Raw genomic sequence first — 22,730 nt, forward strand, 5'->3', positions numbered from 1 at the left:
ACCATGTACGACCGGAGTTGTATGATGACTGCTAGGCTCCACCAAAAAGTACATCAAGAGATCCCGGTCAACACGAATTGTCCGTTGCATTCGCTAGAGCCTTTGCTTACAAGTATTGCAAAACAACGAAGGAAGCAACTAGCCTTGAAATGTACACGATAGCTTGGGCTCTTGCAAGTAGCCAGAAGATGGGGAACCGCAACAAAAGATGGCGCGATTCTGGAGCATGGTAGTTGATGATGCAATTGCTGACTCCTAGCAAAACCGCAAGGAGACACCACACAGAAACAACATGAAAGCAAATGTCAATGATACGGGTGAGACATTGATTAGAGATATGCTGAAAGATGTTCATGAAGCCTGTGAGACATTGGACACAACAAAGTTTGCCTTAGAGAAAGCAACTTTGGCTGCTGCGATGGAAAACAAGGTCACGTTGGCAGTGACAACAATTAGAAACAAGATTCAGGTAGCTATTTTTTTGCTAGTATGTTAAAAATAACTTGTACATGAAAATGTGCTTAGTGAGGCATTATTTGGAACAGGTAGCTCAACATGAGCTCGATACTGAGGGGCTGCTGGATCCTGAGCAGAAAATACAACTACAAACGGAGATTCAGGTTCTTTCAATGAACTTGGATCTTCTAGGGATTAATCCTGTCGCTGATAACGATGTGGAGAACCTCCAAGTAAGTTAATGATTCCTATTTCTTGTTGTTCATTCTTCCTCATTACAAGAATGATAAATCGGTAAAATTTTCGGCTGCATTGTAGGAACAATACACAAATCAAGAAAAGGTAGTTAAGTGACTTAAGAAGCAACTAGAATTGGTGGAGAGGATGGTAAGGTGTAGACAAGAATTGGACCTCAACATTCTTGCTCCCTTACCAAAAGTAGGAGAATCACGCAACAATAGATTGACTGTTCAAGCATGTTGCCTCACTTGCAGGTTAGCCATAGAAGACAAAACTGCTACTTTGTTGGTACACCTACGAGCATGCCAACATACATACCATGTCACTTGTTTTGCATATTCCAATCGCACTGCTACAATATGTTTGAGGGATTGCAAAACAACTCCCCCTAATGAGTGGAGAAAACAGACATGCAAATTTGCTTCTTGTCTATACAGATAAGTAATAGGTGTCACTGTTGATTAGCTAAGTAGCTACTGCCAAGTTGTAGAAAACCAGTAGCTAATTAGCTATGAAGTATAAGTGTGGTAGATAATTAGCTGCAACAGTAAAATAGTCTGAGATAATTAGCTACTACGTGAAGTGTAGAGGCTAATTAGCTATTGCTAATTAGCTATTGCTAATCTATAATGTAGTAAACACCGGGTCATTTGAAACAGGTAATATGTCGTATTCTCTTTTGGCATAGTTGGCCAAATGTAGAAAAGTACCCTATTTTAGCCTGATATCGAAAATATACGATGCATGCGTACCCCTTTTGTGACTTGATGGTTAAATATAGAACAAAAAAAACCTAGCAATTACTAAATTGTATATGTGTCCACATTCGTGTCAATTTGCATATCATGGAGCACAATTGAAGACTTGGTTCAATATAAAGTTCTAAAATTGGTATCCATATTTAAATTGTAGAGTAAAACTACATAAACCGTAATTATAAATATGTGGTTTTGGGTTTAGGAATAAAGTAGTACCCCACTTGTTGGACGGGTATATCGATAGTTTCATTGTATAATGTCATATAGTTCATGACAATGTAATTGGTAAGAGTAACAATTACGTACGACATTCATTTATACTATGTGGAACTAGTAGACTTGAACCGTAGGTAACTAAAAACCTCTTATTATCAAAAACATTCGCCTTTTCATATACAGTCATGCTAACGGAAATGAGAAATTACAATATCATGTTAATATCTCAAACTGAAGAAGAGCATGGTGACCAATTATATGTAAATACAAACTACGGTTCCAATAATGATTAAAAAGGGAAATTATGAACAGGTGAATTTAATTAAACGATAAACAATTACAAATGTTCTCATATACAAATATAATATGAAGTGATGGTGAACATTATGCCTCAAAATCCTCAATTTTTACATTACGCCATCTACATCAATCTATATGCAAATCAGGCAGAGCAGGCTCCTCTGGCGCTGATTGTTCTAGACTGTTTTCATTCGTGTCATCTCCAAGCTCTCCCGAATCTGATGTAGGGTCAAACTGTGCTACATCTTCCAGGTCCACCAGCTCCCCTGCTTCTTCATCAATTGGTTCCATTGGTTCTCGTGAAGTCATCTGGAACATCTCTGTCTCGTTGATGTGTTTTGCTCCGACTTCTTGATCCTGATCTGGATAGTCCCAGATTCCTGTGATCCTCATTTTGATGAAGTTAACTTGAGCAGGGTCCTTCTCCAATGCAACACAGTTTCTAAACATCTTCAATGCACAAGCTGTCGTTGTACCTAATGGTCGCATGAACACAAACAAGTATATATAAGAAGTAACGTCTTAAACTTGATCGACAGGATTGAAATTAAATATATATATTATACCTGTGCCAGAGAACAAGTCTAGGACCCAATCATCTGGATTCGAGAAGAGCTCTATGAGGCGGTTGATCAATCTTTGAGGTTTTTGATAAGGGTTCACCATACTTTTATCCCCTGACACATGTCCTAATTTTTTGGTTACAGCTGGGGACATGATGTAGTTAACCACGTTACGCTCATTGACATGTGCTCTAGCCTTCTTCTTTGTAATTGAATCATAGTAGCCCACACAAAAATGTTCAACCGCACTAACCATTCGATCGCCAGGGCTACGTGTAATATTTGTTTTGATCCTATAGAGAAAGAAAATCAAGTATTAGAGGTGTAAATGTGTACATATAATAAGAAGTACTGTAATGAGTAAAAGCGAACTATAACGCACCAATGCATGTGTTCAGTGGCATGACAACGAGACTTCAAAGCTGTTGTGACTAATAGTGATTGCCCCATGCTATGAAATATGACTATCCTCCACAAGGGGGCCAATGTTAGTTCTGCGAAATCCTTTACCATTTTCTCGATCTGAGGGTACTTGAAAGGCACATCATCATATGTTGATCCCGCAATACGGAAACCATATGGTATGTCAGCTATCAGCAAAGTGTAGTGCCTTCTCGGTAACAGTTCGAGCATCTGGGATACTTCGCCATTGAAAACACTATAATGAAGCTGTTTGAAAGGATCAGACCTATGCAAAAAACTCTTTACAGTCTCCGAATCCTCGGGAAGTTCCATTTCCTTCCCTTTGGTCATTCTCTTCTCATATTTCGCACGTTCTAAGTGCGTGATGAAGGTCGCTGGAATACCGTCATTATTGTCGTTGTTCTTTTTCGATTTTGATGGTTTCTGCAAGTGTCATTGTTGTTAGCAGGGAACATTAGTTTCTAACATATCAACATTCAAAAGACACATACCCATTCTCTAAATACAATAAAATATTCCTCCAATGCCTTGTAGGAAGAAGTTATCGGGCAGGCTTGTTCAACTTCTTCCCATGTCGGTAAACTCAGTTTTTGCATCATCAACTCCTGAATCTTCATGTATACCTTGTGATTGCACAATCAATATGAAATTAGAAATAAGATATTCAAAATAATTGAAGACTTTCATGAAAAGGTATACTATAAACACTTACTTTTGCAAGTCTGTTACCATCTCGTCCAAACTAAATTCCTTGGCGACCACTCGAGATAGCACGGATATTAACAATCTATCATCTTTGATACCTTGTAATGATCTCCAAGGTAAAAGTTTCATGTCCTCTGCTAACTCCTTGATTACCAAGTCGCTTTTTCCCTTGGTCTTTGATTTCATCTCAACTTGTGGATCAATTCTTCCCTTTTTTGATCTTTGCCCCTTGACTTCTTTCCGCTCCCACATAGAGAATATTTTGTCTTGGAGATCCCACACCTCTCCGGTCCGAAAAGCTAGTTGAAACCAAGAATCATATTTTCGGAGACCTTCGGATTTGGTACTCTCATCCACTGCAATCCCTACTTCCAATAAACACTAGCGTTGCAATCCAGGCCACAATCTTGGACCAAAACGATTCAAGGCATCCAGGTATTCATGATGAAAAAATCTTATCCTCTCTATACATGACATCTTTTGCCTATAATCGTTGTCATTGTTATGGTCCCATGCGAGCAGCTTCGCCTCCTCGTGAGTTAGTCCTGCATATACCTTACATTCGGCGTACTTGAAGAACGGCATGAGAGGATATTCTTTGACAAGTTGTCGTCGAGCTTCGGCCGAATGTGATCCTCCGATTACATAGTATGTGTAATCGTCTGCAGAGCTATACTTGAAATCTGCTACTGTTGGGCATTGTTCTTGATCAACCATTACCAAAAATGGCACCACAGTAGCGTGAGGATTGATTTTCATTTTGCTTTTCAGGTTTTGCACATGGACGGAGTGCGTCTCCCTAATTTCCAAGCGACGTCTTCTAGTCACGGGGTCAATGGGGGGCCTTTGGATAGAAGTAATGGGCAAATGAAATAGCTGGCCCCTGCGCACAAGTTTAGTCTTCACAATATTTTCTCTTATTTTATTTTGTTCTGACGTCAGGACACCAGAAGATAGTTGTCCGCCTGGAGCCACGACGTCGACTTGTTGGTCGTCTTCTTCTTCCACGAACTCTAATATTTCTTCTTCTTCTTCTTCGGGTCGTGGTCGTTTAGTATATTTCTTTTGAACAGGATTTGTCTTCCTAGACTTTTTCGGTGGAGTTTCTGCTTCACCGGTCATCATCTCTCCTGTCATGTACGACCGAAGAGCTACCAACAAGTTATTTTTCGTTTGCAGGTCTTTACGCAAAGCCTTGGGATTGCAAGATTCGGGTACTAGGTTTCCCTCATCAAGTCGCAATCGCTTGTTGCCAATTGAGCTCGAGACGTCGATTAAAATACTTGTAGAGTCAATGTCTTCGTACTCTAGCTTGGTTACATGCCCGTAATTATATGTTTTTCCAAGCTAAAGTTTCCCTTCCCCGTCTGATTTTGCCGTTATCAATAACAGCACCCCATCCTCCTCGACATAAGAGAGACACCATTCAAGTTTGGGGTAATCCTTATATTTCACCTCAACCGTTTTCTCCTCTTGCGTACTACCTTTGTTGATTTTGGTAGTAGCCACAGATGACTTGGATCCTCCTTCCCCCGTTGAGTCAAAAAAAATCTTTTTACTCGTGTCCTTGATGAAGGAGCCAGATTCTCGTTTTGTCGGAGATCGAATCTTCAATCTAAATGAAGGAACTTTTTGTCTGGGTTCACTGAAATTAAAAACGTTGGTGAAAACATAGAAACAACGTACAATATTATCTAAATCACGCAAATTATCATTTAAATTACGTCAATTTTATGGTCCCATGCGATAGTTTTTTATCGCAAAAACAACATTTTTTTCAACCAAAATCCGCTGCACTGCATCGGATTTCGGTTGAAGGTCCCGCCTTTCAACCGAAATCCGATGCACTGACCTTCAACCGAAATCCGATGCAGTGCATCGGATTTGCGTTGAAAGGCAGGACCTTCAACCAAAATCCGATGCACTGCATTGGATTTCGGTTGAAGGTCCTGCCTTTCAGAATTGCTTTCCAAGTTCGTTGTACAAAATAAAATAAAATTTCTATGTGTTGAGGAAAGGAATCTTTAAGGAATCTTTAGGAATCTTAAAAAATGTAAAGAATATTACTAACCTGACGATTTTCTTTCCCTTGTTCATGGTTTGTGCCGGAGGTAGTGCTGTCGACGATGTGCTTCTGAGTGCTCGAAAATTGGCCTGTGCTCTGAGCTCGATGGATTCTTTCACGTGATAATGAAAATGAAATTTCTAACCTCCTTATATAGAAGACTTTAGCATTTCTTTTAAAATAAAAAATAATTTTTAATTATTTGTTTTTTAGGAAAATTTCGGAAAATAATATAGTTAATCTAAGTGTTCGGGTAGTTATATAGTTAGGCTTTAGCATTCCTTAATTTTCTCAAAAGAAGGTTTTAGAATACAGTTAGACTCCCTCAAATGTCTTCTTCTACAAGTAGAACATCTCTTTTTTCTATTGCCCCCTTTTCATTGTCAGACAACTCGTATTTCTCAATAGAAGAGTACGACCACAAAAAACATTCGCGGCTTAAACAGAAAAGTGTGGCTCCTAGTACTTCGAATTCTCTGTTTTCAATTGATCCTGTTGATGGCCCTCTTCATGCAAGCTTACAAGCGGACGATTCTTCGTTGATAGATAACAATAGCATTACTAAACCTCTAGCATTTAAAAGAGTTCCTCGACAAGTTAGTGAAAAGAGATTTAATTTCTTATGTTCTGATCGTCAACTTCTATGCGACTTGAACAAATAGTGTTGTGCGAATCTCTGTCTATCAACTTATGGAAAGTCAAGGTTACGTGAAACACGACAAAAATACTTGTCACTTAATGGGGGAAGAGCAAGATACATTTCTTCTTTCGCATATGCAACTTAAATTGGATCACAAAGCAGGGCCTAATTCAACGCAAGTTGAATATTTCCTTGGACTAAATACCAAGTGTTGTCGAGCAGCTTTTAAAATCACTCATAGCATTGGAAATATGCGGCTGCAACGAGTTCAAGAGCAACTTCTGAAGGGCTCCTGGGTACAGTTTGATCAAAATGGTTCTGGATGTAAGGGTCAAATTGGGCAATAGGCAATTAGGTGGATGGAGGTATATTTTTCAAAATAGTGCGAAGTTATGCCAACGACAGGAAGACTTCATTTGTCAGATAACTTTACTCGAAGGGAAGTTTACCAATCGTACAAGGATGGCATGTCTTCCGATGTTGAGCCTTACATACAGTACAGGCATTTTAATCGACTATGGAGGTTACAATTTAATAACGTGGTTATCCCACGAAAGGTGCGAATGGGAGTCTGCTCAATATGTGCGAGTTTAAAAAGTATGGCCAAGGGTGGAAAATCAGATGTAGAGATCAAGAATTACAAGAACCTATTAAAAGAACATCGTGAAAGTCAGGCATTGGAACGTACTAAGGCTATGCATCACCGACAAAAAGCGTTTCAATCTCCCGAAAAGTATATGTGCATGATTATTGACGGCATGGATCAAAAGAAAACTTGTTTGCCGCATTTTCAAAGACTCCCCAAGGATATTGGAGATGAGTGTCTCGTGCAAATGCATCTAGTGGGTTGTTTGACATATTCTCAAACTATAAGACCGCAAGTGTTCTTAACTTATCCCAATATCCACAACGACCCTAATCTTACTGTCACTGTCATGCACAGGGTATTGCAATCATGGTCAGGTATACTCCCGCCAGTTCTATATGTGCAACTAGACAACACAACAAGAGAGAATAAGAACTCAACTGTCTTCGGCTATCTAAGCATGCTAGTAGAGAGGGGCATATTTAAAAAGATAAAGGTTAACTTCTTGTTGGTTGGTCATACCCATGATCACATAGCTTGGACTAGGGAGTAGAGGGGAAGTGGAAGCTTAGCTCGAGAGGAGAGGAGAAGGACTAGGACATAAACATAGAATGGATGGAGGCAAGATACACAAACGAGTTATATTAAGAAACACCAAACACTTTACAACCATGGCCGCATAGGCTGAACGAAAACACTATATGGAACCCTAACCTGATAAGTAAAGTAAAGAAGATGATGAAGAAGAAACCCTAAATGAAACCCTAAACCTGAAATGGTATGAAGAAGAAAAAGAATAGTAAAACCCTAGAGGAAACCCTAAAACCGAAATAGAAACCCTCGACCTAAGTGGTATACCTCTCTCACTCAAAATAGGCAACCCTTTTACAAGGGACCCTCCCTTCCTTTTATAGCCCAAGGAGGGAGGGACGTTACAATGTGGGATAAATCCCTTATTACATGGGTGGGATTCTCTATCCCAACTTAACTCCTATTCGGCGCCATAAAGGCACCCCATTATCTTACACGGGTATACAAGGGTGAGTGCTCACGCCGCACCCTACCGACATTCCCAATAGGCCCGGTTTTCTCACTATGGTCGTGAATCTTCACGACAACGTACTTCAATGCTCATAACTGAGCTCCTACATTAACTCCCAAATATATTCCCTCGCGGAATATCTGTCCAACGAATTCCTGGTTTTTGCACTGATCCGGCCTCTTGTTGCACACCGATTTACGCACCGATCCGGCCAATGTTGAGCTTGTATCTCAACATATGAATACTTGTACACCAAAAAGAAAGTACACAAGATGTTTACGTGGAAAACCCTGAATGAGAAAAACCACGGGAGCCCACAGACTCCAACTATCACTATATGAGAACGATACACTCAGAGACTCAGAGGCAACTACCTTGAGTTCTGTATCTTCACCAGGCGGCGGTTAGAACAGAGTATCACTCTGTATCTCCCTCTCCTCTCTCTCTCTCTCTATACAACAGTTATACATACAACAATATGACAACACATTCTAAGTGATTGCCCTAAGTCATATTTATACTTATATGAACTTAGGGCTATTTACAAATATAGCCTCAATAGGCTTACTCAAAACATATTTACAACTATGTCTTCTGTTCCGGTTCTCACCGGGTCCATCCGATCTGGTTTCCGGATCTCTTCCGGTTCTCACCGGCTCCTCTTCATTCATAACCGGATCCCATCCGATGATTTTCCAACAACTTAGGCTATTTATGTAAATGGTGAGAAGGGCGGTTGCCCTAAGTTAGTCAGTATATAAATTGGCTTTGTAACCTTGTAATTGTTGGTTGCTCATTTTGTAAAAGGTTGAAATAAACTTCGTTGACATTGTGTCTACCTGTCTCTAACTCTCTATTGCGTACTGGTTGCATCTTATCATTGGCTCATGTTGCCATTGATCTTTCTCGTTTGTACATAATCTTATGATCTTCAAAAAGAGAGGGTAGATTAAGTTCCGCATTAGATGGTGGTGTTCCCAACATCTGGTATCAGAGCTTGGTCGTCTGTTTGACTCTACTGCCGCCTTCTATCTAGTCTCCATTGACAACTCTCGCTTGTGTATCCTGAAGATCTTAGTTGATCTCGACAAGCAACCTACAACAAGATTGTTTACACAAAGAGAAACATGACGAAGTTTGCACTCTATTGTTCTAGGTCACTCTTGGTTATGTGATCATAGTCGCTCGGAGTGAGACTTCTATCTTGACTAAGCCAAATCGTTGCTTCACTCGGCTAGGCGGAAATCGAGTAGGTCATCTAACGCTTTTCTCCTACTCGTCGTAGTCACCTAAAGCAAGCATGGCTCTAGGGGCAACCCCAATCTATGTTTCATTCGACTGAACGACATTCGGGAGGACCAGTCGGATCCATCCCTCTCATTGCTGCAGTTAACCGAAACAAGATCGGCTTGGAGTATTGCATATAATCTGTGTTGAGAAATTTCGAGAAATAAAAAACGAATCATCAAATCCAGGTTCAACTCAACTAAGTCAGTTGATAGTAGTCACTCCGAACAAGATTCACTGATATTCATAATCAACACGACTTATGTCTAGCTTCGGCTAGAACGACATCGAGTGAGCCAAGCTGTTGCACTCCATCACAGTTCGTAGCTAACTCCGGACAAAGTCTATTATACCAACACAGATGGCTTCAACATCTGGCTTGTCAAAAATGAGTCTAAGGAAGTTCAACGGATCGAACTTCAACTTTTGGAAGGAGCAGATGCAAAACTATTTAATAGTCAAGGGGGGCAAATTGACCCCATTGAGTATTAAGACCCTCCAAAAGGATATAAGTCGCTTGAATGGGAAAAGCTCGACAGAATCGTCCGAGCCACCATTCGGATGCACCTATCGGAGTCTGTGTACTTCATGGTGCAATCGTGTTCGACTACCTTCCAATACCATAACCGACATCGGTGGCTAGGAGAAGAGGCCAGTTGAAGGGTGTTTAAAGGCATGCGGAACCAAGCTGCTACACTCCATCACAGTTCGTAGCTAACTCCGGACAAAGTCTATTATACCAACACAGATGGCTTCAACATCCAGCTCGTTAGAAATGAGTCTAAGGAAGTTCGACGGATCAAACTTCAACTTCTGGAAGGAGCAGATGCAAGACTATTTAATAGTCAAGGGGCAAATTGACCCCATTGAGTATTAAGACCCTCCAGAAGGATATAAGTCGCTTGAATGGGAAAAGCTCGACAGAATTGTTGGGATTACGGTCCCTTCGGATGGGATGGTCGGATATCGGAGATGAATGCCGACAAGCCCGGTTTCGGTTTCGGAACCGGATGATGAAGACCCCGGCTTCGGAGCCGGATGACGAATGTACCCGGAGCGAGATCCGGATGCGGGGACATATCTGTGAATATGTTTGCCAAGGGCCCTTGAGGCTATAGTTGTAAATAGCCCCAAAGTCATATGTGTATAAATATGACTTAGGGCAAACAGTTTTAATGTTGCTACTCATTTTTCTGTTTTTCCACTCAAGAGGAGTGAAGAGAGAGCAGCCGTGAGAGAGATAGAGCGTGAGAGAGGAGGAGGTCGACGCCTCTGTGTATTTCCGCCGCCTGTGGCGAGGACAACGAGCTCAAGGTCGTCGCCTTGCAGCTCGCCATTGTATATTTCTCTGTGCATAGTTTTGGTTTGGAGTCTTGTACTCCCGTGGTTTTTCCCGTCTAGGGTTTTCCACGTTAATCCCTGTGTATTCGTGTTCTTTCTCTGTGGTTCCTATTTTCTGCTGCATTGATTCGTGCTTACTCGGTTGTGGCCGAGCGGTGAAGGTTAATCGGAGCGTCGATTTCTCTACAAACTGGTATCAGAGCGACTGCTGCAGAAAATGGAAGGCGGCGGCAGCGGGCAGCCGGGGATGATGGTGCTGAATGCGCAGAATTACGCCGACTGGAAGATCAAGATGGAGGATCTTCTGATTGTTCGGGACCTGTACGAACCGATCGACAGGTCGGAAATACCGAAGGGGGTACTTGAGTCGGAATGGAGGCTTCTGAACCGGAAAGCCGTAGCAACCATTCGGCAATACGTAGACGTGAGCGTTCTACAACATGTGGCGAACGACACCAACGCATATGAGATGTGGCGGAAGCTGTCGGGCCTCTACGAGAGGAAGAATGCGTTGAACCGGACCTCCCTGATGAGGAAGATAGTGAACCTCAAGTACCGGGACGGCGAGAGTATGGTGGAACACGTAAGCACGTTCATGGGATTCGTGAACCAGCTTGCGGCGATCAAGTTCCCGTTGGAGGATGCAATGCAAGCCATCATCCTGATGTGTACATTGCCGGAAAGCTGGGAGAACTTGGTGGTGACTCTCAGCACCTCCTGCACCGAAGATAACTTGTCCCTACAAACGGTAAAGACAAGTATTTTGAACGAAGAAGCGCGTCGGAGAGATAAAGAACCGGCCTCTGATCCGAAGATGTTGTTTACCGAATCGGATCGGGGAAGACAACGGAACCGGAGTCCGCAAAGACGGGAGAAGTCGGGGACCCGGTCGCAGTCAAGAGGAAGACCCACATGCTTCCACTGTGGGAAGCCGGGGCACTTCCAAAAGAATTGTCGGCATTACCGAAAAGACAATGGAGCCGACGACACCGATTCGAAGAAGTCTTCGGAACGGAACGGTGTTTACCGGGGAGCCACGGACCGGAATGGTTCGGATCGGCGAGGGCAGGACAGGAAAGGAACGACGACACTCGCGGCAAGTGAGGAAGAAATCATGCTCATCACTGAAGAAGGTGAGCTAAACATTGCCGGCGATGAGACGACCTGGGTGGTCGATTCCGGAGCGTTGTTCCACCTGACCCCGGAGAAGAAATACTTCTCATCCTACACAGCCGGTGAGCACGGCTATGTCCGGATGGGAAATGAAGGTACGTGCCGGATCGCCGGCATAGGAGACGTGTGGTTGACAACCTCGACCGGATGTAAAATGCTGCTGAAGGATGTCCGACACGTTCCGGAGGTTCGATTGAACCTGATTTCGGCCGGGAGGCTAGACGATGAAGGCTACACAGGTAGCATCCGGAACGGCGTAATGAAGTTCAGCAAAGGGAGCCTGATAGTGGCTCGGGCCCGGAAGATCAACACACTGTACCTCATGAATGCCCGGTTATGTCCGGAAGTGCTGAATGTGGCAGCCGACACTGCCGGTGAGCTGTGGCACAAAAGACTGTGCCACATGAGTGAGAAGGGGATGAAGAGGCTTGCAGAAGACAACCTTATTCCAGTGAAGCATGTGCACCTGGAGAAGTGCACCGATTGCCTGGCCGGTAAGCAGAACCGAACCTCCTTCCACTCAAGGCCACCGACGAGACGTAGCGCACCATTGGAGTTGGTGCACACCGATGTGTGTCAGGTAGAAACGAAGTCACATGGCGGAGCCCAGTACTTCGTAACATTCATAGATGATCATAGCCGAAGACTGTGGACGGCACCGATGAAGACAAAGGACCAAGTGTTGTCCGTCTTCAAAGAACTCCACGCGAGAGTGGAAAGAGAATCCGGCAAGAAGCTCAAAGCGATACGAGCGGATAACGGAGGGGAATACCGGGGACAGTTCCAGGAGTACTGTCGCTCGAAGGGAATCCGGCTCGAGTTTACTGTGCCGAAGACGCCGGAACTGAACGGGCTGGCCGAGAGGATGAATCGGACCATAATGGAGAGGGTCCGGAGTATGTTGGCGCATGCGGAATTACCCAAGGGGTTTTGGGCTGAGGCGATGTCGAAGGTGACATACGTGATAAACAGATCACCCTCAGTACGTTTGGACGGAGACACGCCGCAGAGAGTGTGGACCGGTAGGGAAGTATCCTACCGGCATCTGAAGGTGTTCGGGTGTCTCGCATACGTGCATGTGGCAAAGGACCGGAGAGGAAAGCTAGATCCAAAGACCCGGCCATGCATATTCCTCGGTTACGGCGATGACGAGTTCGGCTACCGAGTATGGGACCCGGTCGACAAGAAGATATTCCGGAGTCGTGATATCATCTTCATGGAGAACAAGACACTCGCCGACTGGGAGTCGGAGAAGAAGATGAAGAGCTCCAAGTAGACCGGTGAGGATCAACTCTACGAGGAGCAGTCCCGACCGGCAAGGGACCGGTTAGCACTCGAGGATCCGGCCGAAGACGGTGAAGAAACAAAACCGGCCGAAGAAGATGAAAATGATACCGGAACCGGCCCCGATCCCGAAATAGATTCGGATGAAGAAGAATCGGAAGAACCGGTTACCGAAGCTCCGGAACGGAGATATCCTCTAAGAGAGAGAAGGGCCCCCCGGAGATTTCCGGAACCAGAGCACCTGTTGCTAACCGACGAGGGGGAGCCGGAGAGCTTTGAAGAAGCAAAGCATGACACCCAGAGCCGCAGGTGGTTGACTGCCATGCAGGACGAGATGGATTCCCTGCATGAGAACCACACATATGAACTTGTGGAGTTGCCGAAAGGAAAGCGGGCACTTCGAAACAAGTGGGTGTTCAAGCTAAAACCGGGAGATGCCGGAAACCCCCCGAGATACAAAGCCAGGATCGTGGTGAAGGGGTTTCAGCAAAAGAAGGGCGTCGACTTCGACGAGATATTTGCCCCGGTAGTGAAGATGACCTCCATCCGGACGGTGCTGAGCATAGCGGCAAGCATGGACCTCGAGGTAGAACAGATGGACGTGAAGACGACATTCCTCCTCCTGTACGAAGGAGGAGACTTTCTAATACTCCTCCTGTACGTGGACGACATGTTGATCGTCGGACGGGACCAGGTCAAGATACGGATGCTGAAGAAGGCTCTTAACCGAACCTTCTCAATGAAGGACTTGGGTCCGGCGAGACAAATACTAGGGATGCACATCATCCGGGACCGGAGCAAGAAGCAGTTGTGGCTGTCACAGGAGAAGTACGTGACAAAGGTGCTTAAACGGTTCAACATGTCGGAAGCAAGGCCGGTCGGATCGACCCTCCCGGCAAACTGCAAGCTGTCCAACAAGCAAAGTCCCAAGACAAAGGCTGAAAAGGAGGATATGATGAAAGTGCCGTATGCCTCAGCCGTCGGGAGCTTGATGTACGCCATGGTGTGTACGAGACCGGACATAGGATATGCAGTCGGAGTGGTGAGCCGGTACATGAGCAATCCCGGCAAAGAGCATTGGAACGCGGCCAAGTGGATACTCCGATACCTGAAGGGCACGGCAAACGTGTGCCTCCGATTCGGCTCCGGTAAGCCCGAACTCGACGGCTTCACCGATTCGGATATGTCGGCTGATGCAGATACCAGCCGGTCCACATCAGGGTATGTGATGACGTATGCAGGGGGAGCTGTTTCATGGCAGTCGAGGCTGCAGAAGACGGTTGCGTTGTCAACCACGGAGGCGGAGTACATGGCGGCTGTTGAAGCCGGCAAGGAAATAATATGGATGAAGGACTTCATTAGAGAGCTCGGTATCCGACAGGAGGAGTACCGACTCTACTGCGACAGTCAGAGTGCAATCCACCTTGCGAAGAACGCAGCCTATCACTCCCGGACGAAGCACATCCAGCGAAGATATCACTGGATCCGGGAAAGGATAGAAGACAAGGAGTTCGTGCTGACGAAGGTCCACACGGACGAGAACGGGTCGGATATGCTGACCAAGGTGCTCACGCCCGACAAGCTGGAAGCATGCCGGAAGAGGATCGGATTGGAGAGACATCCCATGCCGAAGTGAAGGGGGAGTTTGTTGGGATTACGGTCCCTTCGGATGGGATGGTCGGATATCGGAGATGAATGCCGACAAGCCCGGTTTCGGTTTCGGAACCGGATGATGAAGACCCCGGCTTCGGAGCCGGATGACGAATGTACCCGGAGCGAGATCCGGATGCGGGGACATATCTGTGAATATGTTTGCCAAGGGCCCTTGAGGCTATAGTTGTAAATAGCCCCAAAGTCATATGTGTATAAATATGACTTAGGGCAAACAGTTTTAATGTTGCTACTCATTTTTCTGTTTTTCCACTCAAGAGGAGTGAAGAGAGAGCAGCCGTGAGAGAGATAGAGCGTGAGAGAGGAGGAGGTCGACGCCTCTGTGTATTTCCGCCGCCTGTGGCGAGGACAACGAGCTCAAGGTCGTCGCCTTGCAGCTCGCCATTGTATATTTCTCTGTGCATAGTTTTGGTTTGGAGTCTTGTACTCCCGTGGTTTTTCCCGTCTAGGGTTTTCCACGTTAATCCCTGTGTATTCGTGTTCTTTCTCTGTGGTTCCTATTTTCTGCTGCATTGATTCGTGCTTACTCGGTTGTGGCCGAGCGGTGAAGGTTAATCGGAGCGTCGATTTCTCTACAAGAATCGTCCGAGCCACCATTCGGATGCACCTATCGGAGCTTGTGTACTTCATGGTGCAATCATGTTCGACTACCTTCCAATACCATAACCGGCATCGGTGGCCGGGAGAAGAGGCTGGTTGAAGGGCGTTTAAAGGCATGGGCCCCGACGACGAGATCGGAGGCGCCATGGAGGCGGTCTCATTCGATGACACCCTTGGGGAGATCAGGAGGGTGATCGAAGCAGACCTGAACGAAGACTAGATGATTCCGATTAATTCCCGTTGAGCTTGCCCGCTCAATAGTTGGGAATGAAGCAAAGGGAGTTATTGCTTCATTGTGACAGCCAAACCACTATACATCTAGCCAAGAATGTTGCGTACCACTCCCGAACCAAACATATATAGAGGAGGTATCGCTGGTTGCGGGTGAAAGTGGAAGAAGGAGAGTTTACCCTTCTAAAGATCCATACTCACGAAAATGGATCCGACATGTTGACGAAGAACCTACCGATGGACAGACTCATAGTCTGTCGACTGAAGACAGGACTAACCAACTCCACCCATAGGAGTGAAGGGGGATTTTGTTAGGAATATGTCCCTCATGTGGGAGGAGCCGACTGTTTGGCTAAGTAAGAGCCAACAATCGAAGACAAGGAGTAGCTGACTAGTCGAGCTGAGAACCGACAATCCATGACAATGAGCTGTCAACATGGAGAGTCGACAATATAGTAAGTGATCCAAGTCAAGCCAACTGGATGGTCGGCTACAAGGCCAACTAGTTGGGCCGATTAGACAGTCGACATAGGAGTCGGCTAGTCGAAATGACTAGTCGATCAGTCGTCTAATTAGGGACTATTAGTGTTATTATCAAATAATAATGATACTAGACATATTTGTAAATAGCCCAAACGGTGTATAAGTATAAATACATCTAGGGCAACACTTTAGAAGGTCATGTAGATTAGAGTTTCTATAGTTGTGAGTTGCAAAGTGTAGAGCAGAGTGAGAGAGAGTGTGAGTAGTGCCATAGCTATGTAGCATCAGACGCCAAGAGCCTTGTGTGGCTGATACACTCTATATACATGAGAGGGTTGTAACATGTTCTCCCTTTGTACATCTCTAGTATAGTGAAGATCTCTTCTCCCGTGGTTCTCCCTTGTTTCGGGTTTCCAAGTTAAATACTATGTATTCTGTGCATTTTCTGTTTATACATTTCAGCACATCTTTCTCGACTGTTTTTGGTATATTTCCCATCAAAAAGTACCTAACTACATTCTACCTCGTACGTATAAATACTTTATATTTACAAATTTTTGTACACAATACCCCTTTCATATGCATACATGCACACCCCGTGTTCACACACATCCGGCGAGTTCTCCTTCTCGTAGCCAAAATTCCCTATTCATACGCATCCGACGACCTTTCTCTCATTTGCCGGAATCCTCCACGACAACGTGCAGCCGTGTTGGCTCCAAAAATCTTCTTGAGATTGCCCCAAGCTTCTTTTGGCGTTTTTGCCTCTCGAATGTAGCCAAGCATGTGATCATGAACGCATAATGCTAGGCAGTATAACGCACAGCACGTCGCTTGCTCCCAAGCTTGGTAGTCAACATGTGCTAGGTTGGGTTGATTTTTGTGAGCTCATTCGATGTAGCTCCAATAGCCTTGACCTACAAGGTATTGGTGCATCTTGTATTTCCAAGATGCAAAGTTCGATTTGTCGAGTTTCTCGATGGGCAGAGCGCTTCCCATCTGAGTGTTCATTTTTCTCCTCTTTCATTTAGTCGGTTGTGTTTGATCGTCGGCGAGCAATACAACACAGTTGAATGAATCAAACTACCACACACTCTGATATCATGTGAAGAAATGGAGGGTCTAGGTGATCTTATGTAGTGGAAGGAATCGTGTGTGTGTGTGTGTGTGTGTGTGTGTGTGTGTGTGTGTGGAGAGAGAGAGAACGAGAAGTTGTATTAGACAAACAATGAAATACATCCAACAATAACTAAGTTACAAAAGGTTGGTTTAAATACCAACTACCCTAGAGCAACTGCCCTTTCTACTATGTACAAAACTAGCCTAGTGTGTCCACTGCTAGTGTGAAAGCCATTTCATTGGGGAAGTTGGGTTCGATTCTCAATAAATTTAGTTTATCTTGGATCGATATCACATCCGAAGGAATAGCGAATATAAACATTAATTGCTCACAAAGTGTGGGGGACATCGATATGGGAAAAATTGATCTAATAAAGAATAATGTGAATGTAAAATATAATCGTGAAGGCAATACATATAGATGAGGTTGACAAGGATCATCGTAGTTGGGATAATTTATGGGGGATTGCCAATACCTTGTTGTCTAATATTGTGGAAGAAAATGAAAATGTAGCAAAAGAATGCACTAATGAGGATGTGCATGATGTGGAAGTTGATGCTAAGGAAGTGTCACAATCTTTTGATGTATTCTATGATGGCATACTTATATTATTTTTTACCGGGAAACTCCCATACATGAATTGGAACAATGATTGAACACAATTATGTTGACATCGAATTGTGTTGAGAATATATATGCAAGACCACGAGGGTTTTATGATGTAATATTTTCTTACCCCGAATATTGAAGTGCATTGTTGGATAAAGTTCTTGTGTTTTTTTATAAATAATTAGTGCATGTAATGCAATGGTCCCCTAAGTGGAGTACCATGCTTTGTTGGAGCAAGAATGCCCTGTTTGGGTAACAATGGATGGCAAGCATGTGTTTTTATGACCACTTTTACTAGAGTTTATGTGTCAAATGGGTAAAGTGTTGGTATCTCCACATGCAAATGCATCTAATAAATGGGTAAAGTGTGTTATGGGATACAAAGCATAAGAGGCCAGGATGAGCGCATATGAACACACCTGGTAAATTGAAATGGGAGACATTTACAGGTCATTGTTCACCTTGATTGTAATCTAGGTGAACACACGTATTTATACAAGTTCCAAGATTGAATATCTCTATAATATACTTAAGAAATATCTTTAGAATATACCCGTTTAAAATATATTGTTGAGAATCAAACTCAACTTCCCTAGTGTGCAAACACACCTTAGTATACTCAAGTGTGTGAACACCACACCTCCTAATATAGTAACTAGTGTGTCTTAAGCACCTTTCTCCTCCTCTTTGTTATGGTTGGTTCATTCTTGTTATTGTTAATACAGTTTTTCTTGTTTTTTTGTATATCTTTGTTTCTCTCTCTCTTTGCTCACACACACACACACACACACACACACACACACATATACACATACCTTCTATTGCACATAATCACTCTTGATTCTTTACATATACCATATAATATTTTTAGAATATACTAACGACTAGAATATCCTAGAATGGTCTTGGTAGAATGAGGGAAGGAGGGAGATCTATTTTTTTGTTTAGAGTCATAGAAAGAAGAAAAGTTCTATGTAGTTGAGTTTTTAGTTGGAGTCTAAGAAGCTTCTATTGTCCCCTAATGCTATACTATAACATTCCTTTCTCTTTCTTTTCTCCTCTTTATCTTTTCTCTATCTCTCTTCATCATCTGGCAACAACCACAAAATATTGCATTAATGCAAGGTCCTTTACGTTTACAGACAAGAGAACAACCATGGATTGATTGATGTTTACGGGGTCAGGAGTCGTTTTTACAAGTGTACATTTGCAAAGGTCTTCATTTGGAGAGTTTTGATTGGGGGATTAACTTTGGGATTAGGTCTAACGCATAGTGGACTAGCAATGAGCAATTGCTTCTTTTGCACTATCCAAATGGAAGATAGTACTCAAGATTTATATAATGTGTGATTTCTTGTCAGATTTGGAGTTACATTTCTCAAATTTGGCAAGTTTTATCATGGTGTTATTTGACGTCTAAATTGTGGGTGTTTGCACAATTTACACAAGTTGACCCAAATTAGAGATGGAGATTGTATGTTCGTAATGAAATCTCTATTTACATTGCAAAAGAAGTGTAATGTGGGCTCATAGAGCAAATGGTTATAGATCGGTTTGCAAGTTCCTTCACACAAAAACCACGGGGAGACCAGAAGGTCACATGTTCAACCATACATCTTGTATTGGCATCTAGAAAAGCGGTGTATATTGTGAGGCTTGAAAGTGGGTATATGGACCAATTAAACTAACTAGGGTACAACCCCTAAAACATCAAGATGGAGAGTGATGAAGCTAACAAATTATGGTAGATTAAGAACCCTAAACCCATCTTAGACCAGGTGAAACATGAGTGCAAGAAGTACAATGATGGCATGAAACCAAAAGAAGTGAAGCGCGACGAACGACACAACAATACACCACATAAGAGGTTCAAAGGAAAATGAATGGCGACAATGTAAATTTTACACCGGGATGGCACTGATGGAGACAGGCGAAGCGAGGGTGCTATGGAGGCCTTATAGAGTGATTTGCGAGGAGGATGCTTACAAAGTTACAAGGCCACAAGACCATGTGGTACATATATATCTAAAACTATATAGATAGATAGATAGATATGTAGGGTATACCTGAGCCAGTTGCCAGAGGCAAATCCACTGTCAGTGCCTATGCCAGAGCTAGAGCTAGAGCTAGAGCCAGAACCAACGCCAACACTGGCGGCAACGGAGTGCCGAGGCCCAGTGTGAACATGGACAGAACATGGACAAAACATGGACTCATCCTCCCAACTCTCAGAAAGAGAGACCATCTCTCTCTATCCATTTGCTTCTGCTTCTTTATCTATCTAATCTATCTATTCATCTATCTCTACAGGCTCTTGTGTCTCTCTGTGTTTAGATTCTGTGGCTATGGCCCTAATAGCAATGGCTTCTCTGCCTTTCTCCCTCCTCTCCCTCAACTCTCCTTCTCCTCCTTCTTCTTCTTCTTCTTCTTCATTTAAAAGCCTGAGTCTTGCTTCTTCCCGGAGCTTCTCCTCCAGCAGCCCCCTCTCTAGCGGTACCTCTTATTGTTCATTTTCCTCTCTTCTTTCTTTATAAAATGCTCTATCTGTCTTGTTTATATTTTGGGTTTTTTATGTCTTTCTCTGTTTCTCCTTGTTTCTGCAGGCTCCATGGTAGCTTCGCGCAGGGGATTTTCGGTATCCGATGTGAGAGCTCGGCCTCTCGTTTGCTTTGCAGCTGCTGCTCCGGCAACGAAGAAGAAGGCCGATTCTGCAGACAAAAGAGCTCGCCAGTCAGTGAAGCGTCGCCTTTATAACAAATCTCGGAAGTCAGAGATCCGAACCCGCATGAAGAAGGTGTTTTTATTCTGCTTTTTCTGGTTTCTTCCTTTTCAATGAATGTACACGGATTACTTGAAGAATTATTGCACTATTTCGTTAGCAATGTAGTGACATTGACATGTCTTTGGGCATACATATAGACACTTGCATTAGAAAACTAAAACATAGAAAAAACCCAATTTAAGATGGCAGAACAATTGAACCATTGTGCTAGAAATGGAGATCCAAATTATGTAGGTATGCCCCTTGTACATATAAATACTTGGCCTTGCAATTTATAGAAACTATATTTAAGAGGCAGAATGTATAGTTTATCGATATCTACTGGAATGTGGTATAGAATTTTCTTCTAGAGGAATTTCATAGTGTTGGAGAGTATGAAGCTTGCAGGGTATGTGCAATCCACAAAAAGATTAGCCATCTGCACGAAAAGACTGCTGAATAATATTCTGCTTATTATTTTGTGGCTCTACTTAACAAATCCAAGGAATATATGCCCTTAGCCAATGCCCTGTCTTATGACATTGAATTTGACAACGTCAGAAATTGGTCTGAAAAGAGTTTGCTGAAGATCAAAGATCAATGAATTCATCCCATTGCCAAAATCCATGTTTATAGACATGAATGTGGCAGTGTGAGAAGGCTGTCTAAGTTTGGACCTCCCCTCATAAAATCAATTAATGCCTCTCCCACAATGCCAAGATGTTGGTTCAAGCTTGAATATGAGGATTTTGTTTGTCACCATATTTATACACAAATCATGTGACATAAGACATAAGTTGAACAAATCATGTGTTCAAGTCTGCCTATATGTGGGAATATGAAGACTTGTTTGAGTTTGTATTATTCATATGATCCTAACAAAAACATTGGATGATGCTGGAAAAAGGATGCTAGTAAAGTTCCGGAACGTTTTTATGTGTTAAATGCACAATATTTGATTCTATATTTTTAAACAGAAAGATCGTTGCATTCTCTCCAAGAATCCAAACCTGAGGCCTTTTTTCTTGGAACTTATCTATATATATTTATATATTTATATATAGATATAGATATGTTTAAACCTCAATGTTTGAGTTTGTATTATTCATGCGATCCTATCAAAAATATTAGGAAACATTGGAAAAAAGAATACTGATGATGTTGCTTAACATTTTTATTTCTTAACTGCAAAATTTTTGACTTTATATTTTAAAACAGAATTATTGGTGCATTCTCTCCAAGAGTACATATTGGAGACTTCTTTTCTCAGAACTTGTTATACATAAATATAGGTTTTCGTTTCTAATGTTTAAATGTAGGAAATGAATTCTAAGAATGTCCCTGAACATTCTTATGTGTAATTGCAAGGTATTTGGTTCAATATTTTAAAACTAAAAAATTGTTGCATTCTCTCCAAGAATATATATCTGAAACATTTTGTTTCTCTGAACTTTATATATACATGTATTAGGTTTTTGTTGCATTGGAAGATTTGAAGAAGCAATCAACTCCATCACAAGACATGCTTCTACCTGTGGAAAGTTTGATCTCTGAAGCTTTTTCAAGGATCGACAAGGCGGTGAAAGTTGGGAGTATTCACAAGAATACCGGTGCACGAAGGAAGTCTCGACTCTCAAGAGCAAAGAAAACTTTGGAAGCACAGTTAGGATGGTATGTTCCTGCAGAACCAAGCCCTGCAGCTTAGGACATGATGTTTTTTGCTAACACTTTATTATCTTCTCCTTCACCTCCAATGATCGTGCCTACAAAAGAACTTAATGATGAAATTACAAAGTTCTGTAAATTTTTTTTTGAAAAGCGTGTCGAAGAGAAATTCCATCACAAGATCTGAAGTTTGGGTTGGAGTTCGTTATTTCCTAGTTGTGAAATTAGAGACTATTCTTACTTTGTTATCTCCATTATTTCAGTTGTATACATTAGATTATAAAACAACTATATTGCATTCATTTCCTTTTTTATTTCCCACCCATTGTTTTCTAAATGAATCCCCAGTCACTAGTGGATGAACTTGGAATGTGCAATCTGGAAAAAAACAGGACAGAGTGCAAAGTGAGCAAAATGCTCATGGATATTGTTAGTTTAGTAGTTCTAGAGGCGGCTTACCAAAAGGTTTGCTAAGATTGAAAAACTCAATATTTGTCAAAGAAGGGTTCAT

At 42.8% G+C, this 22,730-nt stretch overlaps 1 protein-coding gene across 1 annotated transcript; it reads left to right on the forward strand.

Annotated features, from left to right (window-relative positions):
• The first annotated feature begins 20,077 nt into the window (after window positions 1-20,077).
• On the forward strand, window positions 20,078-22,527 carry PRPS20 (chloroplast 30S ribosomal protein S20). The gene is made up of 3 exons (XM_087323799.1): window positions 20,078-20,286; window positions 20,397-20,587; window positions 22,026-22,527. The coding sequence occupies exons 1-3, from the start codon at window positions 20,139-20,141 to the stop codon at window positions 22,257-22,259; spliced, it is 573 nt and encodes a 190-aa protein (XP_087179925.1). The 5' UTR covers window positions 20,078-20,138; the 3' UTR covers window positions 22,260-22,527.
• The last annotated feature ends 203 nt before the right edge of the window (window positions 22,528-22,730 follow it).

This window comes from Azolla caroliniana, unplaced genomic scaffold (genome assembly GCF_043228905.1).
Source record: "Azolla caroliniana isolate FFs.n. ecotype wild unplaced genomic scaffold, voAzoCaro1.0.p SCAF_8, whole genome shotgun sequence".
Lineage (NCBI taxonomy): Eukaryota > Viridiplantae > Streptophyta > Polypodiopsida > Salviniales > Salviniaceae > Azolla > Azolla caroliniana.